This window comes from Anopheles coluzzii, chromosome 3 (genome assembly GCF_943734685.1).
Source record: "Anopheles coluzzii chromosome 3, AcolN3, whole genome shotgun sequence".
In the NCBI taxonomy this organism is placed as follows: Eukaryota; Metazoa; Arthropoda; class Insecta; order Diptera; family Culicidae; genus Anopheles; species Anopheles coluzzii.
Genome location: NC_064671.1, coordinates 30,003,752 through 30,024,826, shown reverse-complemented (window position 1 = coordinate 30,024,826; position 21,075 = coordinate 30,003,752). Strand labels below are relative to the sequence as shown.

Here is a 21,075-nt window from a genome sequence, read left to right as displayed (position 1 = left end):
TTCGGTTAAGCTTCGGGTCCGCTTCGGAGATGGATTGTTTGGAAACCGAAACGGAGACGGTAGCGTTTCGTATTTTGTTTCTATAAAGAAATTAAAAATATTTTAATAAAATCGATTAATTTTAAATAACCACAAAAAAAAACTTAAAATTTAGAAAAATTCTAAATTCATTCATTTTTAAATAATAAAAAATACAATTAAAAACTACTAGTTTACGAACCACCAGGCGTCCGCTTCGATATTCTCGTCAACGATATTTCAGCGCATACTGTGGTGTGGTGGTTCGCAATGTGCTTTCTAGATGACACTCATACCACTATAGCGCAGTGTCCGTGTATGACGTATGATGACGTTTCGAATAGATTCAGCATTCCACGTGTATGTGTGTGTGCGAGTGTGTGCGCTTGAGGATGCCCTATTTACCACTTATGCTTTCGCAACCGACGCGTCATACTATATTTGGCGGCAGCTTTGTTGGTGCCAGAGTGCACACATATTATAATTCGACCATTGGAACTACACGTGGCATTAGCGTTGTGTTGTGTCGATGCCTACGTCGTTTCTATACACTCACACAATGAAAAGGATTGGACATTTAAATAAAAATATAATGATGCGTTTGATGTATATTTATATACTTTTTGTGCTGATTTTCTGTGTGAATTTATTGTAATATTTTACTTCCATCAAGAACCTGGAATTAACATTAAAAAATTGTAAAAATAATGTCCTTAATTCAACGGAGTGAAATCGGAAGATTATGGCCATGCACGTGCCTCTCCATGCTTTCGAAATAGAATTTAAGCTGTAAATTACATTGTATCATCCGCAATTAGATCCAACCAGTTTGCGGTTTGTACAAACATAAAGTTACGTAATTTTAGCAAAAAAAAAAAAAAACATACTCACACACATCCCCAATGCTGTCCCCGGGACATTACCCGGACTTTGTTATTGTCGCTCGGTTAAATAATTTCTCACATCGTACTTCGCTAACGCCGGCGTGCGCTCCCGTTCACTAATGCCAAACTTGGTTGGCTTCATTAGTGCGGATAATTGAAATCGATCCCTGAGCCTGAGGGGCAAATGCGGGGGCGAGTGAGGGGGGGGGGGTTAATTGAGATTTTCATATCGCTTTTTTCCTCCACTCCTTCTCCTTCAGCCCACCCTCCCGCCAGCTAAAGGATTATGGTACGTGTGCGTAATCCGTGTTTACTGCCCCCGGGCCTTCCAATTACCGAATATCTTTGAGGGGTGGAAAAAAACCAGAGAGGCGGATACAGAAACAGATGAGCAGAGGAGTATGGAAAGGTGTGAGGAGGGTAGAAATGTTAAAAAAAAAATGTAATCGATTATTAAATTAAGGATGTAGTGACTGTGAATGAAATTAGCCCGTGGATTTACGTATTTTTTACGAGGAAAAGCTTTTAAATTGAATCATCAAGCGTTTAAAGAGCATTTTCCGGTTCAGTCAATGAAAGGGATGTTCATTTTTTGCGCTGCGTGATGAAACCCAACTTTAAATAGCAATAATCCACAACATTAAAGAATATCGTTGTTGGTGCAGAAGGATACAGTTTCATGCATTATGTGAAGCAAAATAACGCAATTAATGGGTGCGTTTGAATTATGCAAAAGCGTTGCGAGATCAGCTGCTGAACAACAGCAGCAGGTGACGATGAGCCAAACAACAGGTACATCATTAATTAATAAAATGTATTAAATATCACATACAGCAGCACATCGCCTGCCCAAGGTAACCTTGGGTTGAAAGGTTCGTCGTCGTCGTACAGCGCAAACAAGCAGGCGAAACGGTCCATCGGTTCATTACGCTAAAGGCTGTTCAATTAAGCGGAGCGAGTTGCATCGGAGGAGCTGAAAAGTGTAACAAATCAACCAGCCAAAAGATGGAAGCATTACAAGTGTTAAGCCGATTGCTTCACCTCAAAATGGTCCTGCTCGGGGTGGTTCCGTTCCACTTTCACCGTTCCACGCTAACGCTCGAGCTTCGGCGCGAACTGCTGGTGTACTGCTGCGCGATCGTCATTCTAGGGCCGACGGGCCGCTTCTACATCTATCTGACCACATTCTTAAGGCTGCATGATGAATACATTGTAGCATTCTATGCGGCCCTTTTCATTGAGCTCTGGGACGTAGTGCTGCTCATTGTGCCACCGTGCTGCTTGCTTTACCGTCACAGGCAAGTGAAGCGACTGTTCGAGCTGTTGGTAAAGCTATACCACAACCCTACAGTGAGTGCTTTTCCCTTTCGGCGGTGGTTTCGCACCTGTTTGCTCTTTAATGTGATGTACGAGAGTGTGAATGCTGTGATTATTTCGCTTAGCATTTTCCTACCGGGAATTAAGCTCCATCTAGAAATAGTGAACCTGTTGCTAAGCACTGCACTGAGCCAGCTGTCGAAGTCGGCCGTCATGCTGATCATGTACGGCAGTGGACAGTACCTGCAGATGGCTTTGGTACAGTTGAAAGTTGTTGCTTGGTGTGCACCGTTCAACGGGTCCAGTGCAGCAAGAAACGTTGAGACAGTTACACGTGCGACCGGCCGGCTGGATGCAGTACTACGGGCAGCTGTGGCAGGTGTGCGAAATCCTGAACGATCTGTTTGGTGTACCGTTGATCACGTACTGTTTAATGTCGCTGATGCACCTGACGTTCATTTGCTACGTGATGTTAACGAAGGTGATGGTAGAGTGGCATAACTTTTCAGTGGTGCAGAATGTTCTGGCAGGAGTCGAGTTGATGTGGACTGTGTTTGAGCTGCTTTGCCTGATGAGGATAGTGAGCACTTTTGCCCGGACGCGGGAAGAGGTAAGTTGTAGTAAGAATGTTGAAGGCTATTGAATAGTGTTTTTATAACGCGATCTCATGCATACCTCAACGCACTAAGGCTTAGATCATCTAGAAATGGGGGGACTTTGCATTGCGGGTATCTTTTGTACCATTAATCCAATTGGAAAACTTTAAATGAATCATAGGTGTTGTTATAATCAACCGGCGCACAGCTGCTTCAGACACTGTTGTCGCCAGTAAGTTGTACCAACTCTTCATTTGTATGATGTCCTTAGTAACTGTACCCTGTTTTCTTCAATTGTTTTCATTACTAGTTAATTTAGCCCACTTGCAGTCGAACTTGTGAAAGCATATGCAAAAAAAAAAAAAAGATTTTGGTATAGAGTGTTTCCTCACACTGTTTTACTGTTCCTGCTTCTTAGTCCAAGTCTTTACCAACATGCCACAGATTGCCAGACCCGGTTATGTATCCTATTTATCGGTTGTATAGACAGATGTCTTATGTATGGGCTATGTAACTTTTTAGTATTTTGGTACCAATTGTGCGTACAGTTTTTATTCACATGAAAAGACAATCTGTTATCCTAGGGCGGTCCCGTGGTACAGTCGTCAACTTGAACGACTCAATAACATGCCCGTCATGGGTTCGAGTATAGAATGGACCGTCCCCCCGTAGCAAGGATTTGGCGATCCGGCTGTGTGGTAGTGCACAAAGTCTCGAAAGTCTGTATAGGCCGGCATGTGTCCGCGTAGGACGTTACGCCTAATAGAAGAATTATATCCTGGACTCAGTTCCTATCAAAAACTATTCATGCCTTTTTCCCTTTTTCATGTTCATTTTTTTGGCGAGGTTATTATCGTTTCCTTGGTTTTTAATTCCGGTTACACTTTTTGATTTACTTCCAATTCTTGTTAATGTGACCCAGTGACAGAGCTGTGCCAGGGTGTTAGCTATTGTAAGGGTTAGAGGTTTTATTGAACATTCATCTTCTTATTCGTCACAAACATGGTGGAGTTTTTGCCACATGAGCAAATTCCTTACCAAATCATACATTTTTTAGCGAATTTATCGGCGAATCAAATTTAAACTTCTTGGGGATGTTGCCTCGAACATCGTCACTATACAATTTTACTCCCGAGATTTGTTTGAAATCGGCTGTCACGTAGGTTTCCATCATCCCTCAAAATGTAACCATGCGGTTTTCGTCAGCACCTGATCGCGCAGCTTCCGAGCTCGGTTTCTGGCCTTTTATTTGTTGTTTCATGTTGCGATTTGGATGTTTACTGGCTCGCAAAACATTTGAAATCTTCTCGGAGTTGGATTCGTCGTACAGCAGAGATCTTAGTCTGAGAGGTTTGGGTTAACCTGGATTCTGGGAACGACTTTCAATTGCAGTTAAAGTTCCACTCCGTCGCTTAGTTTGCACCTTATGAGCAGTCGTCTGTGTCTCCTGGTACTTTTTAGTTACTCGCGCAACAGTCAACTTAGGTAAACTTGGCCGTTTTGCCAGCTCCCGAAATGACACCAATGGATTAAGCAGATAGTTGTGTACAATCAGTTTGCGTTTCTCCTCTTGCAAAGTTGATGAAGTGTAGTGATTTCTGTTGTCAACAAACGCACTCAAAACAAAACGTTTTCCATTTTTGACCATAGGGGGCACCACTGTAATTCGAACAAAGTGCCCCATTTCTAAATGAACCAAGCTTTAGTAGTACTTTACAAGTATAGTATAGTACATCGCACTTAAATACGTAGTTTCGCTTTTAACGTTCTGTCCAAAGAGTCCTCACAACACTTCTCCAGAAAATTCCTGTTTTATCCTGTTTTAGTTCGCTCCTGTTTTATTCAGGAAGAAATGGTAGATCCTGAGGGACTCTCGATGTGTACTAAAATGGTGTAATTGATTAACCATGCTGGAATGATTGAATGAATTACAACACCCACGAGCATCTTACACAAACATCAACATACCAAAAGCATTACCAATATTAAACATTAATTAAATTGTGTATCGCTCGACATAAGCTTCCGGTATGTAGTTAGTGCTCTTTTTTGCTTCTATTAATTCACATACCAATACAAGCCCATTCATTACACAAGTTGTCGAACGATACAGCTGCAAACATCGAACCTACTGCCGAACGATGCCGCTTTCAGAACTATTGGCCAGGCTAGTTCACCTGAAAATGGTCGCGCTCGGTGTTGTTCCTTACGAATTTCACCCAGCGACGCTTTCGCTCCAATTTAGCCGCTCGTTACTCGTGTACTGCTTCATTATCGCCATAATCAGCCCGTTGGGACGATGCTACGTCTTTCTAACCACCTTCTTTACGATGAAGCTAGGCATTTCCGTTGTACGCTACACGGCGATGTTTAGGGAGCTACTGGACGCGATCCTACTGGTCGTTCCGCCGTGTTATTTGCTTTGCCAGCACGCAAAAGTGAAGCAGTTGTTTGAGCTATCGGTAGAGGTTTACCGAAGCTCACTATCTCTTGGCATCTTTCCCTTCTGGCAGTGGTTTCGCGCCTGTTTGCTCTGCAGTCTGGTGTACGATAGTGTGTACGGTGTGAACGTTGCGTTTAATCTTGTGCTGCCTGGTGCTGGCATTCATGCAAAGTATGTGCAAATTCTGTTGTGGAGTGTACTGAGCCAGCTCACGAAGTCGGTCGTGTTGCTGATCATTTACGGCAGCTGTGTCAAACTCATTTCATCAGAGGGCCGCAAGTACAAAATTTCAGTGATTCGCGGGCCGCAAAGTTGGGAATGGAAAATATACCCCAATATTTATGTAAAATACTTTTTTACATTTTTATTGTTAAACAAATTGACTTTTTGTGTACTCCTCGCTTCTTATCTGGAATCGTTTGTTATGTACAAATTCGCGATGTTATTTTTATATGTGCTATTTTTTACATGAGAAATTTTTTTTAATGTACTTTCAACGTTATTACTAAAAAAGGACATTTTACATTACTCGCGTTTTCTTACAGCAGTTCTGCTAGAAAATATCTGTTAAACACACTTTTTCACTGAAGTAGGAGAAGTCTAGCAGCCTGTAGTGAATCTTTTTCAAGCAATCCGAGCTATCCATCACTGGATGAATAACAAAAATATTTGCTTGCAATGTTTTGACAGATCAAGAGAAAAATTGTAATAACACGTGTTGAAACATTATTTTTTGCTAATTTCCAAGTTCCAAGTGTTCTGGTGATATATTCATTTCTTATAAAAAGAACCCGTATTTTACGAATAACTTTTTTTTAAATTACGATAATTTTATCTGACGAAGAGTCGTGGTGTGTGTTCCCATACAGATCGGCAAATCTGTTTTTGACACTTGAAGGGAGATGATTCGCGAATTGAGGAATTGAGGACTGTGTGAGCTAATCTATTAATAAGCTTTGTATTGCATGGCTTCGGCATTTAGATTATTTTTATCCTTAATCTAAATCCTTTAGGCTTAAACGTAATCATATCATTTTGGTTTTGATTTTTGAGGAGGTTGGAAATTACATTAATTCGTCTTGCAGAATGTTGGGTACAAATAATTCCAACTTGGCTACAATCATTTTTATTAACATTTATGGTGGCATGATTATGACAAAAAACAGAAGTGGCTCCAATCGAATATCAATGATGTAACATTCTAAGGTCGGAAAAATCGAAGCCGAATGAATCCTTTACTCGGCAGTCGGGGGCATGGAGATTGTCAAATTCGGTGGGACAACCGATGACTCCAACGGTTCCGAATGGCTTTAAACGGCTCTATAGGCTTCGGACCATAGCCGATTGAGCCGGTCTCGTAGTACAGTCGTCAACTCGTACGACTTAACAACATGCCCGCCATGGGTTCAATCCCCAAATAAACCGCGCCGCCATACGTAGGACTGACTATCCTGCTATGGGGGGAATCAATTAGTCACTGGAAGCCAAGCCCACAAGTGGGTACAGGCAGGCCTTGACCGACATCGGTTGTTGAGCCAAAGAAAAGAAGAAGATAGGCTTCGGACGGCACCGAACGGAACTGTTGGTTTGATTTTGGCCGGATTCGGAGTAAGAATAGCTAAAATCGGAAATGGTTTTGAGCCGTGGATGCGATTCCGACAATCCATCACTAGTTGTTGCGAAGTTTCCTAGTGTGTGTATCAAGTTATTTTCATTTCTTTTTCGTTTGTAGACAGTTGACGCAAATCTATTTTTCCATACAGAATGCGCAATCGAATGTGCACAAAACTATGCTAATATTCAGAATTTAATCGAAACATAATACGACTGAGCTTGCATTCGATTCAATGATTCTTAAGGGTCTCGATTGATATGTACGTTAGTGTAAAATAAGTTTATGAGATGTTATGGGTACATTCATGTTAGTTTCCATATACCAACAAAAGGATTGTCCTTCTCTGGAAAATTTAATACACTTTGACAAATAGTAATAACAGATTTAGGGTTTGCAGTGCTTTTAGCAATTCTCAAAATACTCTTGCGGGCCGCATCCAGAATCGACGCGGGCCGCATGCGGCCCGCGGGCCGCCAGTTTGACATACCTGATTTACGGCACTGCACAGTACTTGCTGATGATGGTGGAACAGTTAAAGGATCACTTGGCAGCTGAGCGCTTATCCACAAATCCGGTGTATCAAGAAGAGATCCGACAACAGCATCACGGACCGGCAGGATACCTGATGTTTTACGAACAGCTTGCGAAAGTGTGTGAAACGTTGAACGACCTAATTGGTGTACCGTTGATAACTTACTTCTTGATGGCGCTGATTCACCTGACGTTCGTTTGCTACCTGATACTGACCAAGCTGCTCGTCAGGTGGTCATACATCACCTGGCAGGCGATACTGATAGCGGGAATTGCGATCGCCTCGTATGTGATCGATCTGCTGTGCCTGATGAGAATAGTGGGCACCTTTGCCCGGACACGAGAAGAGGTAAGTTGTGGTAAGGATGTAGCAGGCCATTGCACAATGTTGTTACATTACGATCATATCCATACTTCAACGCACTCTTAGCACTTTTGTAGTAGCACGTGGAGAAGCGCGTTTAAATGCGTAGTATCCCCTGGAGCTCTCCAGCCAAAGAGTCCTCACAACACTAATCCAGGAAATTCCAATCATGAGGTACCACAATAGCTCGCTCCTGTTTTATTCAGGAAGGGATACCAGGTCATTGGGGCTTGGCTTCCCGATGTGTACTAAAATGATGTAATTGATTGAGCCGTGCTGGAATTATTGAATGAATGGTCATTCATTCATAGTCATCTGACACAAACACCAACGTATCAGAAGCGCACCAAAGCTTCTAAAGCACTAAAGGAACACATTAATTAAATACTATATTGCCCAACCTAACCGTTCGGTCGTAGGTGTGCCTTTGTTGCTTCCATGAATCGGTAGGCAGAACAGGATCGACGGTACAGCTGCAAACAACGAACCAGCAGTCGAACGATGCCGCTGTTAGAGCTCCTGGCCAGGCTACTTCACCTGAAAATGGTCGCGCTCGGTGTTGTTCCGTACGAATTTCATCCTGCGACGCTTTCGCTTCAGTTTCGCCGCCCGTTGCTGCTGTACTGCTTCATCATCGCCATAATCGGCCCGATGGGACGCTGCTGGGTCTACCTGACCACCTTCTTTACGATGAATTTCGGTGTTTCCGTTGCACACTACACGGCCATGTTTATGGAGCTACTGGACGCGATCCTGCTCGTTGTGCCGCCGTGTTATTTGCTTTGTCGACATAAAAAAGTGAAGGAATTATTTGTGCTTCTGGTGAAAGTTTACTACAGCTCACTTTCTTTGAGCATCTTTCCTTTGCGGCTGTGGTTTCGTGCGTGCTTTCTGTTTAATCTGGTGTACGACAGTGCGTACGGTGTGAACGTGGCGCTTAATCTTGTGCTGCCCGGCACTGGCATTCATGAAAAGTATGTGAAAATTCTTTCGTGGAGTGTACTGAGCCAGCTCACGAAGTCGATCGTGCTGCTGATCATTTATGGCAGTGCACAGTACTTGTTGAGGATGGTGGAACACTTAAAGGATCACTTGGCAGCTGGGCGATTATCCACAAATCCGGTGTATCAAGAACAGATCCGACAACAGCATCACGGACCGGCAGGTTATCTGGAGTTTTACGAGCAGCTTGGGAAACTGAGTGAAACGTTGAACGATCTGTATGGTGTACCGCTGATAACGTACTTCTTGATGACGCTGATCCACCTGACGTTCGTTTGCTATATGACGCTGACCAAGGTGCTGACTAAGTGGTCATACCTCAGCTGGCACGCGCTACTGATAGCGGGAATCGCGGTCGCCTCGAACGTGATCGATCTGCTGTGTCTGATGAAAATCGTTGGTACGTTTGCTCGAACACGGGAAGAGGTAAGTCGCAGTAGTCTTGAATGGTCGCATTAGGCAAGTGGTTTGAATAATTAAGCACGCATTGTAGACGAGGTGAGGCTTGTACCACAGTGACCAAACGATGTTCAGTAACTCGGTTCAGTCGATCGCAGCCAGTGCTCTGCAGCAGCGAATCTAATCGTGCAATGGCATCAATCGAGCTGCTTGGCAAAGTGCTCTACGTTAAATCGATTCTAGTGGGCGTCATACCATTACGGCTGCCTCGTTCGAGCTGGGAGTTGTTAATACTGTGCTACTGTTATACCATCGCAATCGCTGGCCCGTTGTTGCATTTCTTGCTCTACCTTGCATGGTTCGTTAGCGTTATGGTGAAATTCCGCGTAACGTTCGTCGTATCCATCTGCATGCATCTGGGCGAGGTGCCGTTTCTCATCTTTCCATCCTGCTACCTTTTATCGTGCCGCGCAAAGATGAAGCAGCTTGCCGAACTTTGCACCCATGTGCACAGCAGTTCTTTGCTGGTTGGCCCGTTTTCTCTACACGCCTGGTACAGGAAGTGTTGTGTGTTCAATCTCGGATACGAAGCGGCCCACACTGTCACGCTGCTGGCGAACCTAGCCCTGCAGTGTATTTTTCCCGAAGGAATGGGCAAAATTTATCCCCAAACACTGCTATGGATTGCCCTTTCCAATCTCACGAAATCCGCTGTCCTGCTTACGATGTACGGTAGTGTGCAGTATTTAATGCTCTGTGCCGTGAAGCTTAATGAGCTGCTGCCGCGCCTCAGCAGTTGGACGGATCCGTATCGGCAGGAAACACTACGCAGGCTACACTTTGGCCGGGACGGCTTGATGGACTTTTACGGCCAGCTTTGGCAGGGGGCGGAACTGGCGAACGAACTGTTCGGTCCACCGCTGCTAGCCTACCTTGCGATAGCATTTATCCACACGACCACCATCTACTATCGCGTATGGTCGCAGCTGGCCGGTGGGCTGGAGAATCAGCCGCTTGTCATCACGGTGCACTTGATCGTGCAGCTCGTTTGGGTGACGATGGATTTAATGTTCCTGATGGCGGTGGTGGGCTCGTGCGGTCAGATGCGGCAAGAGGTAAGCATTATCGCCTGCAGTGGAGGCAGAGTGAGTGATTAGAATCGATGCATAATTAAATCTGTTTTCGTAATCGGGCTTGATTTGTTGATCTTGTGTTCATATCACTTAGCGGCTGCTTGCTTTTCATTTGATTGTTTGAATAATTGATCGCGTTATAGGAGCGCATATAAAGCACATCGATGACGGCACGTGGTCTTCAGTGATAGTTTCCCAATCTTTGTAGAAAGTAATAACTCACTTCAACTCCAAAAACAATGCTAAACGACAAAGTAGTGAACGGTTTGCTGCTATTCAGCACAACGATTGCCACCCTGCTCGGCTACCTGACGATCACGTACGATCGGAAGCGGCAAGAGCTGCGCGTCTCGACCGTCCTGGTAGTGTACAGCATCGTGCTAGCGATCCTTTGCACCTTCACCTACCAGAGCGCCCAATTCCTGTCGAGCGATATGCGCTACCGGAACGGCATCAAAGAATCCGCCGTCAACAAGGCGATCGGTGCCATCCAGGGCCAGGTCGTGTTGCAAACCTTTCTCTCCGCGGTGGTGCGGCGCTACCATAAGCGCTTCGAAATTGCGCAGCTGATGCGCGATCTGTTTCAGCTGAAGCGGGAGCTGTTTAGCGCGACCGAGCTGTCGCAGCGCTGGATCAAGGGGCACATTTTGCGCAAGATCACCATCAGCCAGCTGATCGTAACGAGCTCATTCGTGCTGGCCGTGCTGGCGGTGCTCGACGCGGGTGAGGAGACCGCAATTGGCAGCGAGCTGCTGTCGCTGTGCATCTTTTACTATCCCAAGCTGACCATCATCTGTTCGGTGTCGTTGTACTACGCCGTGATGCTGTTCCAGCAAAACCTGCACTACGCGCTGAACGAGCGCTTGAAGCAGCTGATAGTGGAGCATACCGGCGGGTTGGTCGATAGAGCGCGCGGATACGCACGGCTGCAGCATGCGGTGTACGTGCGGAGCAAGCTCAACTATCTGGCCGATGCACGCTGCCGGATCGTGGCGTGCTGCACGGAAACGCACAACCTTTACCAGCAAATGCTGCTGTCGTGCAGCTTTCTCTGCATGACGTTCATCGTCACGCAGGTAATGGGACGGTTTTAACACGCACGAGTAAGACTGTGGGGGTTCGTCGCTTACTGATTGTGGTGTTCGTTTTTTTTTTTGCGCAAAGTTGTACCATTTTTTCGAGCTACTGTACCTACACTATCGGACGCGGAGTGAGCTGTCTTTTGCCGCCCTCGGACACGAAACGTTCACCTGCCTGTTGTGCTACTTTGAGGTGTACTGCATTGCCGAGGCGTGCGAGTTGGTACGCGAGCAGGTGCGTTTAGACAAGCAGGACTACGAAAAGAGAGTTGAATTAACGTTAAAACACTAACCTTTAGGATTACATTTCAACTGCCTTTTCTACTTTTGCACATTGGTCGATACTAACTCTATTCCTCTTTATCTTTTCACAGTCACTAAAAACGCAAAAGCTGCTGCTACGTCTGAACCTCAGCCCGATGGATCATAAACTTAAGCAAAGCGTATGGAACTACTGTTACTTTCACAGCTGCATTTGACGATTATTAATCGGTTTCTTCCATCCCTTACAAATCTGTTTCCAGATCGAAGTGTTTGCTCTACAAACGTTACACCAACCGATTGAATTCACCGCCTGCCGTATGTTCACTTTGGATTACACGGTGTTGTTTTCGGTAATTTTCAGTTTCAATTTTGAAGATTTTCTATTGCCAGCCAGTGTAAAGAAGGTTGATTGTATCGTTTTCAGATTGCGGCCGCCGTCACGAACTATCTCATCATTCTGATCCAGTTTGAAATGGCAATAGAGCAGTAGTTTAGCTGTGCGTTGAGTGAGATATATTCCTAAAAATAGAGGAAAATGCTCGTTAAATAATGTTTGTTTCAATTACACATCGGAGATTGAGATGACTACCTTTACCTGTTAAGATACTGCATCGGAGTTTCATTGAATTCGGACAAAGGACAACGCACACGCGCATTCGTAATAGAATATAGATATATATGTGTATATATATTTTTTGAAATAATAACATTTCTCACGTGTTTGTTTGTTTGTTTTTTATCTTGCTCGACAATTCTTGCTTATTATCTTGGACAACGGTCAGAGGGCTTTTTAAACATACCGTGTGTTTGTGTGTGTGTGTGTGTGTTTCTATGTGCCTTCTCCGTCAGCTTTATAAATGCTTTAAACTTGCTGACCCAACAAAACCACGAAAGACGCGAATAAATGCGATCAAGAAGGGCTATATATGTGTGTATTATACCCGGCAGAAAGGCTCATTCTACAGGAGAGGAAACATCCTACACAAAGAGAATCTCTATATCGATGCGCTCAAGATCGTGCAAGCAGTTTAGAAAACAGTGGTACATGATGAAGCTTGAAGCCCTACTATCTCTACTGCCGCATTAGTCACATTTTCTTGCCCTTGTTTTCGATTATTATCACACGCACATCCATTAAAACACGCGGCATACATCTACGAGAACACAGATTGCATCATCCATCGGGAATACATGGGAAGTATGCGCTTTCGGTTGCTTCTTTTTAGCTTGTTTACCTTTTTTTTACATAAATGCTACGCGAATCGAGGTATGAGAGACGGCGTGGTTCGTAGGTAAGTAAATCAGGGGCGGGACAAAATAGCGTCTCGTACCTACTCGTACTGGAATGCCTGAGGTGTCCACAGCATGCCCTCCCACTAATGCATTACTAGGCGCACCAAAAATTAAACAATAAATAACGAATCTACACTGTAGCCGCAAAGCGTTGATTATCGAAAGTATTAAATACAATGCTACACACAAAAATGATTCGCTAGCCGTGGGCGGGGATGATTTCCATGTTTTGATTGTTTCAAGCTTGTTCAATTTGGCGATCGAGATACCGAACGGAGTGTAGGATTTTAATTGTAGTGTTATCGCAAAAGGTGTTTACAAATTTACTGTCCCGGCAATATTCATCTTTTGGAGTAAGATTTAAGCACAGCATTGAACGTAATAACGGAACATACGATTGATTTACCTTAAAACTGTTGTTATGATACTTGTCTCCTTTTTTCCATCCATCCTTCCTATCTAATGCAAAACATCGACTTCATCTACTTCCTCCTGCACACACGGATTCCCGTTCAAATCCGTTTTGTTTTGCGGCACACGCTCTTGCGCCTTTGATTATCTTGTTCACCCCTTTCCACCTTTTCAGCACGGCGCGCTTCCTCTCTAGTGATCCAAAATGGAAATAAATTTATAAGACTTTTAGTTTTGTATGCATATACCATATTTGTATAGTCTAATAGAGTTCACGTGTTCTAACCTATGAAAAAAATGTAACAATATCCTTTGCGCCGGCCCTGCGCACGATCAACAGAGTAGAGAGAAAGAGAATGTGTGTGAGTGAGAAAGAGAGAGAGAGAGGGAGAGAGAGAGAGGGAAGGGGAAAAACACATTGGTTTTTTAAATATTCTATCATGATTTCAAATCCTTACGCATAGCACATTTGCGAACTGATGCCACTTTCGACAGACGGGACCGTACCGTACGTTTCGGTAATACTTCCTTGCTCTAAGCGAGAAGCTACTATCTATGCATAGGGGCATTGATATAAAAACAAAACTTAACGAAGGTGTAGAAAATTTTTTGGACGAAAACAATATCTCACACCGCCCTCTAATTGGACTGAAATTGCAAAAAACCGATCATGTTTGAAACATACATCACGAAATTAGCATATACTAACAATTATTAGCAGAGGAATCTCTAAAGGTTTAACCAAGTTTGGGCTTTCATACTGACCCACGCTGTGCCCGATTGTTAGCTTATTCGAGAATTTTGGTACCCACATGTGTATCCCTTTTTCTGTTGAAACGTTCTCTTGGACACTTTGGAGGCAGTACACGTGACGTGACTACGCAACTGTTTCAAAACAAACATATTTACATACATAGTTGTGTGTGTGTTTCTGTGTTACGTACGAAAACGTGTAACAAATGCACTAAATCGATATCTAAACAGAAAGGCAACAAAGGTGTCTGCGTGAGTGTTCCGGGTGCCGCGGGTTGTTTAACTACGTGTAACGGGGGGAAGATATGTGTAAGACCGGGTAGTAGAAGCAACACTGTGAAGCCTAATTAACTAGTGGCCATCAGCCATTGCGGTGACTGTATGTGTGTGTGTGCCTCTCTCTATGTGTGTTTGTTACTAACATTTCAGCATCCTAAGCGAATTTCTACTGCTTCTAAACGGGGATTTTGTATGAATGGTGTGTTGCATGGGATTACACGTTACTTGTTTTTTACTTCTTTGCCTCGCGCTATCATTATTTACAAATACACATCACACTTTTGGTCGTTCGATATTATCCTTTCTTCTCCTTCCCTCCTTCCCCCAATCCCTCGCGTTATTTAGTGCAACATGAGCGTAGCTTGCATCTTAAGGAAACCCTTTTTGCCCCTTTCCTTCCTAATAGTCGAAAGGGCTTGTGGCGAGAGAGCAGAGAGGGAGGGCAGGATATAGAGCAGTGAAATGAGGCGTAAGAAATCTTAGATCAACTCTCACCCACACAACAATCGTCTAGCACAGCATCACTATCAAACAATCTGCAGGTCTTTGTCTGGGTTGTGTTTATGAAGCCGTGCGCAAATCATTGGCCATCCTCCTCGGCCGCAGCTACACCACACACCCGGGCAGTGTGCCGTCCTACGATATCCTAGCATTGGAGTCGACTAAATTAATCGAGAGGCGCAGTTTGTCAGTCGTCGGAACACGGTCTTCGTCGTCGTCGTCGTACAGGATGGGCGGATTCAACGCGTTCGGTTCCTCTCATGCAATGTCACGGGCAACCGGTACGATCGCTTCCCAGTATCGCATTTGCTGGTTAGGGAGAGCGAAGATTAGTGTTTCCGATGCTAAAAAGGTTGTACTTCTAGCGATGAAGCTTACCTGCTGCTGGTGTGCCATTTGATCTTCCAGATATTTGATGATGGTCGACTTGAAATCGCGTGCACGAGCCAGCTCGAAGCGTTCCATCTCCTTCTTGATTTCACTGGAAATATTGTCAAACTCCTTCTGACACCGCTGCACCTTGCCCTCCCACTGTAACGGTAGCGAAAAGACGTTTTAGAACAAAAAAAAAAAAAACTACTCATTCTGGGCCTTTCTACCTCTTCCACCTCCTTCTGCGCAAACTCCAGCTTGTCGCGTCGATCCTGCAGCTCGAGCTTCGCCTTGTTTTCCCGCTTCTTGGTCAGCTGCATCTGGGCGTGCTGCCAGTTCTGGAACACTTTCACCCGCTCGTGAAACACATCCTTGATAGCACCGAACAGCCCAATGTAGTCCTTGATCGTCTCCGACAGGATGTACAGGTCCGAGTTGGCCTGCTCGGAGCGCAACAGTTCCACCTTCTCCTCCACGTCCGCCAGCTGCGACAGGGCCTGCGACAGTCCGGTATGCTCCTCGCACGTGCTCAACAGTGCGGCCGACTTCGCGACACCGCCGGTCAGCGTGGCCAGCTCCTTGCGATGCGACACCAGCGCCTTGATGGCGGAGTGCAGCTTCTGCATGTGTGCATCGATCGTTTCGACCTCGCTGATCTTGTCGTTAAACCACGGATCGTTCTCATCCATCTTGTACGTGATCTTGTTGACCGTTTCGCCGACCTTGTTAAAGAGGCGCATCACGCCGGCACCGCTCAGGGCGGCCGTGTTGACGGCACGCGGCAGCTCCTGGTCGCTTTCGAGGAAGTTGACAAAGTCCGTATCCTGGCACAGGACCGGATGCTGGGCGACCCGGTTCAGGAAGCGTTCGAGCGAGGCGCGCCGATTCTCGATCCACTCCAGGTTGACGCCCGCGCCGGCTTCCGCCTGCGGCTGGCTGCCCATCCGCACCTTGGTCGTGCCGATGATGTTCTTTTCCGGCGCGGGCGGTATGATGCGCCCCATGCGCAGGTACTTGCTTACGAGCAGATCGTGCAGACCGAGGAAATCGCTGAACCGGCGCATCGTGAAGAACTGTCGCTTTTTAAACTTCAGAATGTTTGTCTTTGTGGACACTCTGCGTGGAGGAGAGAGTGAAAAAAAAAAGATTCAGATTATTTGTGAATCATTAATCAATACAATGTGTGCCGTTTAGGGACTACATACTTGTACGCCAAATATGAACCCATGCCGTCGCCCACTTTCTGCGGGTCAGCAACAACTATTTCGATAAACGTATCCCCCGCCTCGTCCGTCGGCACGTCCTCCAGTACGGGCGATAGTGGTTCCTGCTGACGAAAACAAAACGATAAAGTGTGTGTGTGTAGAACAACGAAGCGTGAAAAAAGAAGGAAGGGAGATCGTAAACGACGCACCACGCATAAAACGCCCATTGAAGATTTTCTTATCGTAATCTGCGGGGCCTGTTTGCCGTATGCTGATGAATCACAGAGCTAAAGCGGGTGTGATGAGCATTTGGCAAAAAGGCGTTCTCCCTCCGCTTCCCCCTCTCTACATCCCCCTGAATCACCCACAGCCAAAGCATGGGCTAGGTGGCACCAGCACACGGCTTATCGCTGCCAATTATGATGCACCCCGCATAACGTAATTCAATCAAATTTAATTTAATTTAATAGTATTGGTGGTCTGAGGGCAAGGTGGCGCCTGGCAGTGGCGGTGAAGGTTTGGGATGGGTGTGAAAGTTGCAGCCAACACAACACACATACACACAGTGCAACGGGGGCCCGCTGTTGATAAGAAAAGTCGACAAGGAAAGGAAAGGAAAGTCCCCGGAAGACACACGAACCTGTATCGCCGACTCAAAGATATCGTTCTCGTTTTCGTCGTCCGGCGACGTGATATCAACATTGTCGAATGCTGGCTGTTGTTTTTGCGTTTGCTCCGTCTCTCCATCATGCTCCAAGGTACCGTTGGTGTCCATTTTGCTGCTGCTGCTCTTGCTGCTTTTGAACGGGAGTGGTCCCGGGTCGGTATAGCGGCACAATCGCTTTCCAGACGACGTAGACTTTCTTTATCCTTTATCCGCGGTCGCGTCACGACTATCACTAAGACCTCAAGCAACAATGGCTCTCGCTCGTCACCGTTCTGGGGGGGACCTTTTGACTATCAGCAGCGGCGCTTTTCTCCCCACAAAACAAAGGACGCGTACCCGTTGGGAGGGTCGGACAGATTTCGGGGCCGATTAATTTGCACTGCCAGTTATGCTACCGTGCGGCACATCCGAACTACGGTGCAGCATGGAATGTGCAACACCGGACGGGGGAGCAAAAAGGGAAGCGAAAGTTACTTGCACTTATCTTTGGTACGCGAAAAATCGGCGAGATGAGTAAAGCAATTTCTGAAACTGCACTTGTCGTCAGCAAAAACAAGAAACGTCATGCGGAGAAAACGAAGACACGGGCAGCTGTCAACTGCGGGTGCGAGATTTTTAGTACAACCAAGGTGTACACAGCGCGGTGAGTGGAAATTTGGTGAGGAATTTAATGAAATTGAAGAAAATAACTGCACAATGTGTTTGTAAAATCATATTTAATCATTCAAGTCAACTTTGTTTTCCATTTTTATACATCTTAAATGTGAAAATGTGAAAATAAATGCATTCAAAATATATTGCCAAGGTGCGCACAGAACGAAATTCCCACAGTGCACGGCGCTGTACTAAAAAGCCATCAAAATATAAACAAACAACGGAGCAAAATAAACGTAGCTCAGAATCGGCTGTTCGCGTTCGTTTTACTTTTGTTACATTTATTCTGCGTCGCACAATAAGTGGCCGTGTATCGAGTGTTTTATTCAATTTGACCACTGCAACAGCATCCAACAGCACAATGAGCGATCCGAAGAAGAAAACGGGAAACATCCTGTCGAACGTGGGCCCACCCTCCGAGCTGCCCAGCTTCATTACGGCGAACGTGGCAGCACCACCAGCTGGTGCGGAAAGTGTGCCGCCTGCCGCCCCGATGGTCACCGTAGACGATACGACGAAGAGGGAGGAAACGGATCCGTTCATACCGACCACGTTCAGTCCGGCGATTCCTGCCAGCAAGGACACGTCGCAGTTTACTGCCGAACAGGCAATGGCGGCCGCTGCTGGTGTGCACCCGGCCGAACCGACGCTGCCCGACCAGCCCGTGGGGAGAGATTTTGCCAGCATGATCCTGAACCCGGAACCGGTCGCGGCGGCCCTCAGCCCCATCACACAGGGCGGCTCGGCCCTGTTCGGGTGGATGAAGGGTGCCGTGTCGGGCAGTGGCATTCTGCAGAAGGTGGCCGAAAAGGCGAAGAACTCGGTCGACACGATCGTTACCACGCTGGATCCGCAGATGAAGGAGTACATAAGTAAGGGAATAATATATAAAACGGGGAAAGCTTTTTGCTGAACTTGAAACCTTTTTTGTTGCAGATTCCGGTGGCGATACGGAGGTGATTGTGGCATCGGACAAAGACGACAAGGTTCGCCCGATACGGGAAGCATTTCAGACAGTATTTGGCAAGGCGACCATCATGTGAGTTGTGATTTATTTCGTTGGGACAAATGTAGCGGAATTTTGACGATTTTATTGTGGATTATTTTCCTATTCCTTTTCACAGTGGTCTGGCCGCCCAAGCGGTTGGCATTGCCGCCCAGCCAGTTGGGTTTGCCGCCGGCCTAAAGGGCGCCGAGCATCGTATCAACAGCATTCGGGCTGAAAATCCCCGCGTGGACGATCATCTGCCGGTGGTGGCGGTGGAGAACTTTGTCGTAGAACTCTTTCCCGACCAGTAAGTGGAGCGTTTCTTGAAGCAAAAATCCGATTTTTATTTTAGCAAAAGAAAATTAAAATTAAATTAATCCCTTCCCACAGATGGTTCGAGGCCGGTGCGATCGTACTGTTCGATTATGCGAAAAATATCCTCCTGAAAACGGTGACGCAGATGACGCCGATACCGCTGCCGGTCATTGCGGCCCTGCAAGCCGACACGCCCGAGGATTATATGCTGAAGGATACCGGATTCGCAACTACCGTTGGTAGCGTTATGGCCAGGAATCTGAATGTAAGTCTGCATTGCTTTGACTGCCTTTCTTTGATTACAAAACTGTGGCCATTTCTCTTTGAAATGGCTTTCCTTCGGATGGTGGGAATTAATACTGATGTAGTTTTGCCTTGCATTTCTCGTTCGTCTTTTTTATACTAAATCCCATTCAGCTTTCTCCTCTGATCTGCAAATGAAAAGGCGCTTAATCCGCTATATGGACGATAATTTAATATGTTTTCTTTACTCCCTATCCTGCTCAATGAAACCCCTCATTGCCGTTAGCCGGAATGAGTTCAGTGTAGCTTTTTTTTACTACTGTTTAACGCTTTTCCACTATTCTGCTTAATCGGACTATCAAGCAGAGTGTAAAAGAAATGAGCGAATGAGAAGCATGCCAAATGGGCGATAAATCAGAAAACTATTAAAAACATTAATTTACCACCAACAAGCGGTAGTTGTAATGCTTTGTGGGCGTAATACCATCGTTTGTGTGTAGCTTAGCTTTCATTGTGTTGAAAAGGGCTTTACTTTCATTATGCGAGTAGAATGAAAAATGGGTGATAATATAGCACAAATTACATTATCTGTAGTTGTTCCTTTTGTGCTTTATCAATTACGTGGGAATTACGTTTACATTTACTCCTGTTTGAACGTTATTGTTGTTAGCCATACAAAATAGAGCGAAATCTGTGGTCGGATTTCCTTCTCTTTATGGTGTGTTAATGTTGTACTTGTGTGTTAATGTTGTATGAAAACCCCTCAACCAGAAACACTACAAAAAAAAACAGACCTGTAAAGGATGCAAACCACATTAGTGCCAGTTGTCTGGCATGGTTGTACTTAAAAAAGAGCATTTTTTAATGTGCACCTTTCACACTTTGAGCGGTTGACCGGACACAGAGGTAAACAAACACAAACAAATGCAAATAATTATTTCCTTAACCGACACGCTTTCTGTACTACCTGTTTAAAGTATTGGCATGATGGGGGAGTCAAAGAGAGAATGAATATAAACGCAATTAAATCGAACCGGTGTGGTAAAAGTATGATGAGACCATTTGTGTGTGTGTGTGTGTGTGGTTTCGGGTTTCGTTGAATTGCACTTTTATTTTGGTTTATTGTTTGCCTGAATATGTACAGTATTGCATTATATTCTTGCTGCTTTTTTGCATCCCCCGTTGGGTGTTAATTATAGCATTTCATTGCATATTGAAAAAGTTGTTTAATTGGAAACCGAATGGTACTGATGAGTGGCTATCGTGTTGAATGTAGCACAATTTGTGTTAAATTAAGTCTTTTGAAATGCTGATAACTATAATTAGCAACGGCAAATACAACGAGTAGATCCGATTACTGTGTGATTGTCGTTTTGATGTGATATCTGATAATAGTTAATTTATTGGACAGTAATATGGACCCGTTTCGTATAAAATAACTAAAATCTTTTGTAGTGAAAACGGACACCCGCCACTCACGATACTCATTTACACAATTTATAATTAATTCTTCGGAATGGACGCCCATGCTCTTGCCCACATGTTTGTAAGCTAAATTAGGAATATATTTGAATTGCGAATATTAAAATTGCTTTCAGCGAACCCGAAGCAACCGTTCGACGTACAAGTGGCGGTGTTTGGTCAGTAAAATTAAAAACCGTTCTTAGAATGAGCAATTTTGCTTTTGGTATTTAGTACATAATAGAATATTCATACCAAAGCGTTGCTGCGAGCGGCATTTGCAATAAT

At 45.1% G+C, this 21,075-nt stretch overlaps 2 protein-coding genes and 1 long non-coding RNA gene across 6 annotated transcripts in view; 2 read left to right on the top strand and 1 right to left on the bottom strand.

The window, feature by feature from the left end:
* Window positions 1–10,948: 10,948 nt before the first annotated feature.
* LOC120956475 (uncharacterized) lies at window positions 10,949–13,750 on the top strand. The gene is made up of 2 exons (XR_007452752.1): window positions 10,949–11,995; window positions 12,070–13,750. It is a non-coding gene; the product is annotated as an uncharacterized LOC120956475 (long non-coding RNA).
* LOC120956473 (sorting nexin-2) lies at window positions 12,305–17,738 on the bottom strand. 2 transcript variants are annotated; one of them, XM_040377955.2, is made up of 5 exons: window positions 17,100–17,738; window positions 16,460–16,584; window positions 15,482–16,370; window positions 15,261–15,413; window positions 12,305–15,191 (listed from the first exon to the last, which is right to left on the bottom strand). In XM_040377955.2, exons 1-5 carry the CDS (start codon window positions 17,232–17,234, stop codon window positions 15,141–15,143), a joined length of 1,353 nt encoding a protein of 450 aa, XP_040233889.1. In that variant the 5' UTR covers window positions 17,235–17,738; the 3' UTR covers window positions 12,305–15,140. The 2 variants fall into 2 exon arrangements, with proteins under 2 accessions (XP_040233889.1, XP_040233890.1); XM_040377956.2 differs by having other exon boundaries at window positions 16,460–16,581; window positions 17,100–17,735.
* Window positions 17,739–17,977: 239 nt separating this feature from the next.
* The window catches only part of LOC120956542 (protein PRRC1-like), a 261,026-nt gene continuing 257,928 nt past the window's right edge, over window positions 17,978–21,075 (top strand). For all 3 annotated transcript variants that reach the window (XR_007452751.1, XR_007452750.1, XM_049610427.1), the window contains exons 1-4: window positions 17,978–18,652; window positions 18,717–18,819; window positions 18,905–19,075; window positions 19,159–19,348. Coding sequence is in view for 1 of the 3 variants with exons in the window: in XM_049610427.1 (XP_049466384.1) it covers window positions 18,142–18,652; window positions 18,717–18,819; window positions 18,905–19,075; window positions 19,159–19,348 (975 nt within the window). In the remaining 2 variants the exon portion in view is untranslated. The remainder of the gene's footprint in view (window positions 18,653–18,716; window positions 18,820–18,904; window positions 19,076–19,158; window positions 19,349–21,075) is intronic.